At 34.8% G+C, this 9887-nt stretch overlaps 1 protein-coding gene across 2 annotated transcripts in view; it reads right to left on the bottom strand.

The window, feature by feature from the left end:
• Positions 1 to 3011, bottom strand: part of LOC131694073 (RING finger protein nhl-1-like) — a 39291-nt gene extending 36280 nt beyond the window's left edge. The window contains exons 1-4 of one of the 2 annotated variants that reach the window (XM_058982444.1): positions 2916 to 3011; positions 1171 to 1310; positions 927 to 1105; positions 737 to 823 (exon numbers count right to left, since the gene is read on the bottom strand). In XM_058982444.1, coding sequence (XP_058838427.1) covers positions 737 to 823; positions 927 to 1105; positions 1171 to 1303 — 399 coding nt within the window. In that variant the 5' untranslated portion in view covers positions 1304 to 1310; positions 2916 to 3011. Of the gene's footprint in view, positions 1 to 736; positions 824 to 926; positions 1106 to 1170; positions 1311 to 1363; positions 1507 to 2915 lie in introns of those variants that run through there. The other variant, XM_058982443.1, reaches the window with a different exon arrangement.
• Positions 3012 to 9887: the final 6876 nt, after the last annotated feature.

A 9887-nucleotide genomic window follows, 5' to 3' on the forward strand; every position in this document is an offset into this window, starting at 1 on the left:
CCTTGTGAAAACCACTTCAGCAACATTTTGTTGTAGGATTTGTCATTTTTAGACTATAGTTATCTGAAAAAAAATTGGTAGAAAAAGTTTGGCCCTTTTCAAAAGACTGTCTAGATCATTTTTGGGAAAACAAAATATGCAAAGTGGCTTTTTGTGACAAAGTCTTCATGTACAGAAAGTTTCATTAAAATCTGAGAGGGTGCTGCCAACTCTGATTACGATTTGGCGCGAAATTCGTTAATAAATGATCCCCCATGTACATTGAACTATATTCCTAGTTTAATGTAGTCTATTTAAAATTGTCCCTCATATTAAGTTAGTCTAAAAATTGCTCCTTAGTTTTACAATGTAGTCTTGAAAATCTCATATCGTGATCGCCTAGTTTTAAGAAATTTAAAATGTAAAAATTGGCACCTTCAAGCTGTAATGGTATCGTACCTTTCCAAATAAACAGACTGAATAAAAAAATCGTTCAACTGTCATGTCGCGTAATCATAAAAATGCTGAGAAAAAATATGTTTTTTCGTTTGTCTTTGCAGTAAATGGGTTAATACGCAGATTTTCAAATACTTTTTGTACTCATCTTGAAAAATAAAATTAAAAATTTCATAATAAATGTATATGATGTAACAAACATTTTTTGAAACCCTCTACTTTCGGCCGACTTTGAATTAATTAATTACTTCAGATCATTGTCATAGCTCAATTCATATATTAATTAAAGGAAATAACTTACTTGTTTGCAATGACCACAATTTTGCATCATAATACTACCGATTGTATCACATTTATAACATTTCGAGTGTAACTCATCATCAGGAATCTGGAAAATGCATTGACAAACGTTATTCACTTATCGTAATTGAAAACTGACGTGGTTATCTTGTTTTTGCTCTATTTGCAGAATAAACATAGGCTGCACTTACATTCACAGTAGAAGCAATTGATAACGCTTGTTCTTGACTTTGGTAGTTTGGAACTTCCTGTTGGCTTCTTAAGACCTGCAGCACTGAATCAATATACAGATTAGGCGGAAGGCTCGAAACTCCACCGGAAGTTGAATTCAACGTTTGCATGCTATCACATGTTGCGCATACAATATAATCTGAAAACACAATTACAATAAAACAAGCAGAACCGTTAATTTATTTTTATCTGATAGTAACTTACCTTTTTGATTTTGCTGTTGAAACGCCAATTCAAGACACGCAAGGCAGAAGGTATGTTGGCACTGAAGCATTCTCGGGGCACTGAGCCGCTTTTGGCAAATAGGACAAATTATCAAATTCTCCAAAGCACGCATGGAATCGCTGAAAGAAAGTTGATTAGATTGAACTACATTTCTCTAAAGATAAGTTTTTACTCAGATGAACTTTCACTGGTTGAAAGTGATGGCTGTTTGAATTGATTTTTACTTGTCGTCACTTTATTTTGATCACTTTTATTGCTTGTAAGTTGTACTGTTTGCAACGTGTAGGCTTTGGCTTGATGTTCCATGATTGAGAACACTTTGTGCTGCTTGCGTTGCGGAGAAGCTACTGTCTTTCAATCAGGTTGGTATACCAGAATTGGAGACTAATATCTAATCGTCAAATCAAAGTGTTCCATTACAATTACATTTTCTAAGTTTGAGAAACAGATACGGGTTTAGTAGGGATGCCTAGCAGTTTTGGGCATGGAAACATCGAACGAAATTCTCATTCTGATGATATTGTTTAACCCTAGAACGTTGCACTGGGGTACAAATGTACTCCACGCGTTTGATCGCAATTTTTGCAGGTAAAAATGCAAACAAAAGAAATGTATAATATATCATTTTCTTCGTTTATGAGAAAATATGGAGCAAAAATATGTTAAATGTTACAACTTTTGAAGTAGCACTCAGAAAATTACAATTCATACCTTTTGTTAAAGGAAATAACTTTAATATTTGAATACAGACATTTCTGTTCCTCGAAAAATACGGGAAAGTGGAGTACTGGGTCATTTTGTCCCCAAAAACCCCTATTTTTAGTAATTTTTCTGCTCCGTGATGCAACTCATACATATTTTGCAGTTTTTCTAATGTGAAAAAAAAATCAGAAGTCGGACGGTACCTTCTTGACTTTTGTCAGAATACGAGAAGTTGGGGTTGTAGGACCTTCGTCATTCATATTAAATTTTATCATTTTCTCTTGCTATTGAGCTTGAGCTTGTGCGACCACCCCTGGCTACTACTCCGTTATTGATCTGGACTAGCTGTAGTTGCACAGTAGAGATAGTCGGGTTCGAGTTTTGTAAATTTAAACTCGTGTTCGGGTCGGATTCTGGGTTTTCAAATTTGAATTTCTCGGGCTCGGGTCGGGTCCGGGTTTTTGAAATTTTAAACTTTCGGGTTCGGGTTTTTCGAATTTGGAATTTTCAGATTCGGGTCGGGTTTTGAACAGATCACACCTTACCAGAGCTGCAAATTTTCAACAGTTTGTTTTGAACTTAAAGGAGAAAAAATCCTCAAATCATGCCCTACTATGTTCAATTCGCAGTTGTTCGTTTCCATTATTCATTCAAACAGCCGACCTGCTCAATCATTTTCCATTCATTTTCAATTTCATTGACCCTGTGAATATCTCTTTACTGGGTAATGACTAGGTTTTTCAAGCAAAACTACTCTAAACATAGTTCTTACTGTCCATGTAAGCTTGAAAACGCAAAACATGACGACATATAACCTAAACTGGCCTCTACAGAGCAGATGGCAGCTTTGGTTGGTGAATGAAAAAGCATCAATTTGAAATGAAGACGTACGATTCAGTTATGAAAATCCCGCCAACTTGAAACTGAATGATTGAGGGAGGCTTTGAATTTGAATCATGGTTGGGTTTGATTGAACTGAAAGTTGGCATTTGAAAATGAAAATTTGCACCACTGCACCTTACCTTTTCTTGACGATGCTTACGTCTATATACAACACTCAGTCTCTTTTTGTAGTATTTAACTTTACTTCGTGATACAAATGGATGACATATAAGTTACAAGTTAACGTGTACTAGGTTCTTTTTTTAAAAAAAGACAACCGTCTCTGTCCACGGACAAATAAAAAGTGATTTTATTTCGATTAATTTGTTTTACAGAGGCCTCACTGCTAACCTGGTCAAACCTATAAACGCTGACGCTGCTCCTACGTATCGGTGCCACGGGTCTGCTGCGTCAGTACTGTGTGTGTCGCCTGTTTAGGGCTTCGGCATTTTTTGCGTCTGGACTTGGTTTTGGTGGTAACTTATATAACCGTACCAAATTTTACCACCGTTGAATCGTTAAAATTCGTCATATTTTCTGATGCTTAGTTAATGTATTTATTAGTCATGAATAAAATTTCTTATCTTCAGATTCGCAAACTGTCCGAATTATTTTATTTTTTGAAACGAGTACCGTAAACCGGGGTGACTTTGATCACTCAAAGCTTTTTTCGTAGATCGCTTATTAAACCAGATTAGTCTACCGAATCATTTTAATTTGAAATGATTTTTTCTCCAAACTCTAAACTAAAATACTGATTTGTTATACTTTTTGAGTATATTGTTCGGTTTTTGGGTACAAAAACTACAAAAACCGACATTTGACTTATTTTTACGAAGCTTCGTAAAGTGTCTATTTTTTATAAAACAAATAAATCTCACATTTGAACAAGAGTAATAAATTACAAGCGAGTTTTTATTTTCCTTTAGATTGGGATGTGCCAAATTTAGTTTTAAGAGTTTGTTTATTTTAAATGCATTTTTTGTGAAACTAGTTGGCAATTATTTCAAATTATTTTAAGCTAAAATTCGCAACATTTTTTATTGTTCAATATTCAAACGTGTTAAAATAGATGAAACATTTGTACATTGATAAAGCAATGAAATAAACCAATTTTAGCAATTTTAAAGGTTTTCAGAAACTTTTATTCTAGTTCAACACAAATTATACGAATTTTGGTTACTCGAATTTTACAGTACATTGCAATACTTTGAATAATACCAATTAACATCTATTTACCAATAAGTATCTTTCCAGAATTAGTTTAAACAAACATTTGAATGAAAAACATTGACATCAATAACTTAATGTGGGTGAACATGCAGGTTATCAAAGTCACCCCGGAATACGAAAATTAGTTTAAACAAACATTTGAATGAAAAACATTGACATCAATAACTTAATGTGGGTGAACATGCAGGTTATCAAAGTCACCCCGGAATACGAAAACGGACTTGAACTTGATATCATTTTTGAAAAAATAGCTGTAAGCGGACAATTTTAGGTAAAATCATCCAATCTTGTTCCCCATACATCAGTACATGGTTTAAAAATATTAAACCTGAAAAAAATTTGCTGCGTCTAAAAATATGTAATTATTACTTTGAAAAGTGATCAATGTCACCCCGGTTTACGGTACTCATAAGAGTTTCATTCAACACTACGTTTTTTGCGTCTAAAATCTATCCGATTTATTTTTCATGATGGTCATCAATAAACCAAGTCAAAGTAAATTTGTTGGAAAATATTTATTTATTTATTTCAAGTCGTCAATCAGATGTAGACCGGTTTCTTACAATAATTGTTACACTAACTTAACACTAGTTAAAATTTTGATTTACTTTAAACTGCTGCTTGTTTTGTGTTCGACATAGTAAAGTCAATGCTTTCGCAATGCTTGTAGTAAATATTCATCATTTGGTTTAAAGGGTCAAACTTGGCATATTTAGTACGATGGCGAATTGTACAAAAGATGCTGCGGTTACGTAGTTGTCGAGAAGGAGCATAAAAATTTAGTTTCAATAATAGTTCGATTGAATCAATACGATGCCGTTTACAAATGATACCATAGATACAATGTCGTTTACAAATGATACCATAGAAAATTCATGACGATCTTTCAAGGTTTGAATGTCAATTAGCATGCACCGTGCTTCATAAGATGGCAAATGTAGTCCAGTCCAACCTAGTTTACGAAGAGCGAACATCAAAAACTGCTTTTGTACTGAGTCTATCCAGTTTGCATGCGTTGCTGAAAAAGGCGATCAAACTATACTACAATATTCTAGTGTTGAACGCACATAGGCTACATATAATGATTTTATTGCGTAGGGATCTTGAAAATTATAGCTGAAGCGTTTAATAAAACCTAGTGTGCTGTTTGATTTGTTAATTATTGTGTTATAATGATCTATGAATGTTATTTTGGAATCTATAATAACTCCTAGATCTCTTATTCTGTAATTCTTTTCCACTTGTTGATATCGCAATAAGATTCTATTGTTCTGTATATTATTCTTTCTACTCAATGTTATGGAATTACATTTTTTACATTCAGTTTCAGAAGGCTTTTATTACACCATGCATAAAATATATTTACTACGTTTTGAAATGTCTGAAAGACTTCACCATTTTTTATTTCTAGAAAAAGTTTAATATCATCAGCATATATAAGAACTTTTACATTTTTTAGAATGAAGGAAATGTCGTTAACAAATAAAATAAAGAATAGCGGGCCCAAATGAGACCCTTGAGGGACTCCTATTGTAACTTGAATTGGGATTGATTTTATCCCTTTAAATCTAACAGCTTGTTCACGATATGTAAGATAGGATTGTACCCATGGAAGAAGTCCTGGTTCAAACCCTATTTTTTCTAATTTAAAAAGTAGCATGGGTATGTCGATGCGATCAAATGCTGTGCTAAAATCTGTATAAAGAGCTTCTACGTGGTTTCCGTTATCCATTGCTGTTAATGTGTAGTTAATGAACTCGTGTAAATTTGTACTTGTAGAACACCCTTTGAAAAAAACCATGTTGCACATGGGTAATTCTGTTCTTGATTTGGTGGAATAAATTTTCATAAACAATCGCCTCGAAAATCTTGGGAATGCACGAGATGATTGCTATTCCACGATAGTTACGCACATCGGATGTATTACCATTTTTAAAAATTGGAACTAGGAAAGAGCTTTTCCATGTTTTAGGAAAACAACCTGATTCTAGAGACATGATAAAACGCCAAAATAAAGGAGCGGTTAGTTTCATTGACAAAGTTTTTAAAAATACCGGTAGAACGCCATCAGGTCCAGGGCTTTTAGAACTATCCAAGTTTTTAAGGCATCCATGATTGTATGTACTTTTATCTGTTTAATGTTAATATCTCTTGAAAGTTCTGGGAGAAATGAAAAGTATTCACGCTCTCGATCCTTCTCTGAAAATGTAGTGTAAACTTCTTGGAAGAATGTTGCAAAAAGATTGCAGATTTCCTCTGAGTTATCGCCTACTTATTGGTTCAAGCGACTAGAAATCTACGGGAAGTAGATACAATCTATCAATAATGGCACTCATAAGGTAATGGTATACTAGCGCCACTATCAAATCAGTGGTACATATTAGAAAAACTCATAGTAAGAGAACTGCAGAGAAAAAAAACAGCATTTTTGGCAACGTATGCCCCGGCATTGTATGGCAACACGTCCAATGTTATAAGGATAGGCAATGTTCGATTGGATTCGTTTTTGACAACTAAACGCGAATCCAATCGACCCAAAATGGAGTCTCCGCAGTTCTCTTTCTAGAGTTTTTCTAGTAATATAAGAAACAATCACTTTCTGTCAGATTGTCCCCGGGCTGAGCCGTTGCTTGATCCAGATTCCTTCATGAAAATACATGAATTTGCACAATTTTAAGGAATGGATCGTAATAATATTGTGTGTTCTGTTCAAGCCATGAGCGGATTTGTAGAAGTTTAGAGTCGTTCTGAGAACTCCATTGGAGTTGTCGAAGCATTTCTACTGGCGCGCATACCGTACTAGCTAATGATGTGACATCAAGAACGCGTCAGAGATTCTTGATTGACACCCTTCACAAGTTTGACCGTACCAACTAGTAAGGCGCGCGACGTCGTGTAAACTATCGAATACGAATTGCCAATTGACATAACTTAATTTAATGCATGTAATCTATCTATCTATCTATCTATCTATCTACCGGCGCCGGCCAGGCCGAACGTAGATTGCTGAGAGAAAGGGAAGTTAATATAGTTAGAATTGAACCCAGACCAACTGGAATGAGTGGCGGTCACGCTTACCATTCAGCCACCGGCGTTGTCAGCCAGGGTTTCGATTATCCGTGATTCGATTATCCGGGAAAAATGATTCGATTATCCGGGTGTTTTAAAAATAATAACGGATTGCTTTTTCGAACGAATGTGAATTGCATTCTCAATAACGACAGCAAAACCAAACAGGAGCTTGATTCGATCGAACCACATTCGTTCGAAAATGTGATCCGCCGTAATGCAGAATAAGGCTGCATATTTCAACTAGAATATAGTTTATATGGGGTAATTGATTATGGGGCTAATTCGATCATTGCAGTCGATAGAATTTTTTTCGTGGAATGGGGGGTCTGGGGTTAACTTCCTCTCCTCTTGGCCTGTCTCAAAAATAGCATATATATGGGTTATTCCGCCCAAAGTGACCAAAAAACAAAAACTTGGAATCGACCCTCGCGGATTGGGACCAGTTTTGAAGAAATTGTTCGTCTGGAGCCAATATATAATAACCTAAATTATTGTGGCTTTTGAACCACCCCTCGGGGGACGGGCATAGCCTATTTGGTAAATCGATTGCCTTATACGCAGCTCAACTGAGTTCGACTCCCAACTCCGCACATAGGGTTAGAGATGTTTCCAACAGAGATTTCTCTAACCCGAAAAGAGGCGAATGACCATAAGGTTAAAACATCTATAATCAAAATAAAAAACCACCCCTCGGTCCATAAGATTTAATTTAATTCATTTTAACAAATTGTTAAAAAAATGTTTTTCTTTTCTACCCCGTTAAAAGTTATGGACTGCGAGGAACTACGTTTAGGTTTAATTAAATTCTTTAGGATTTTCCGTAACTCTTTGCTGTTGTTTTGATGTTGGTCGATCTTCCTATGAATATATTCACATTTGGTCTTCTTCAAGGCCCGTGAATAAATATTTCGCGCGTGCGTGTACCCATTCCAAAGACGTTCACTATTAGTTCTGCAAAATTTCTTGTACTTTTTATCCCTTTTACGTTTAAGGCGCAAAAGATCTAAAGAGTACCAGCTGTTCGAGTTATTTGAATTAACAAACTTTTGAGAAACTAAACTATTTGTACACTCTTTTAACACGTTAGTTAGAACAGCTGCCTTGTTATCCAGATATCCATTCAATTCCGTAAAATCCATATTGAGCACAACCAGCCATGTAATCCAAATTTATAGAAATGAGAAAGGTACATTTCACTAGTATGTGGTTTAAAACAGATTTGTTTATTTTGCTTCAATCCTACGGGTGGCTATTTTTTAAATGATGATATAAGCAATGCTCATAAAAAATCCTGACGTACAGATTCAAACGAAAAGCACAATTCCATATCAACATTTGAATAGGGCTAATAAGATTTGTAAACAAACTTTTGTTTTGCTGATTTCTCCTAATTTGTTATCATTTCAACACAGAAAACATTTGAAATTGATTCTACCAAGGATAAAGATGTTGATTCATGTGTATTTTTCATGAAACTCAACTCGGTATCGGAATAATGAGCGAAATAAGTTTGTTTACAAAAGTCTCATTAGCCCTTTTGAAGAATTACTATTGAATTGTTCAAAATTTTCCTATTTTATGAAAAATAATACACAGTCTCAGCGCACTTAAATTTTGATTTGTCGAACAGTGATAATGCTGATAACTTAGTTGGGTTTGCACTCTACATTTGAGAAGTGGAAAAGTCAAGATATCTGTTGATAATCATGTAATCCTCTCAAGGCGACCTTGAACGGTCTATTGCATGCAGCGTTACCTACTGACTTTCCAATACTGCAAACGACAGATGATCCAAACAGCGTTAGTTGATTAAACCATTCGTTCCCCGCTCTCTTTGATTGACAGTGTATAAAAAATTTATATCGTTTCAATAAATTGCTTTGCCGTCCAAGCTCAGTGGAGGACACTTTTCTAGTACGTGATGTTATCAAAAGACTTCTGCTCCACCCGTAATGCCGCATCGAACGGAACAGACAGATAATCAAATAACATGATTATTCTGCAGAATGGACCATCGCAAAAATCTTAAACTCACATGCTTCGAATTAAGAGATAACTTGCGGAAAAATCGTAGTAATTTTCCAATTTAAAGTTTTACACTTAACAGTGTGATTGAGAGAAATGACAACATTCGCCATTTTGCATGCTTTCGAAACAGCGCAGACGTGTTTAATTCATATATAAGAAACGAAGCACGGACCACTTTCGTTTTAATCCTAGCTGAAAACTTATTCGCAGAAAAAAACATGATGCTACTTGCCATGGCTTCGATTTTTTAATACCGGCACAATACATACGTGGAATTAAATGGAAAACCGTTTATTTTGGGAATGGTTATTTGAAACGATTAAATCAGCCTAAGAGTGTGATGTGACGTTTCTTGCTACATTGATTACATTAATTATTATTAGCCTGAATAATGTTCCAATAGTTCGCAGAATTTTATAAAACAAGCATAATCAATTTAAATGGTCATTTCCGAATTCTTTGATAATTCGATTTTCAAATGAAGAATACATCGTATCATATCATTTCAGTTGAGAGTTTAACTGAACTACCTATAATCGCAAGTCAGTTCTATGTAGATAGGACATAGGACTGACTTGAGATTATGCGCAATGAAACATCTGCAAAATTGTAGGAATGTAGCGAATATCTAGGATTTAATAGAAATTCCTTTACTCGGGGGTGATTTTATTAAAGACAATTCATTTGATGCTAGACAAATGTTTTTTTAAATAATTTCAGTGGTATTTCGTTTTGCTGCTTTGAATTTTATTACACTACTATTTATTATTATACTTGTG

This window comes from Topomyia yanbarensis, chromosome 3 (assembly GCF_030247195.1).
Source record: "Topomyia yanbarensis strain Yona2022 chromosome 3, ASM3024719v1, whole genome shotgun sequence".
Classification (NCBI taxonomy): Eukaryota; Metazoa; Arthropoda; class Insecta; order Diptera; family Culicidae; genus Topomyia; species Topomyia yanbarensis.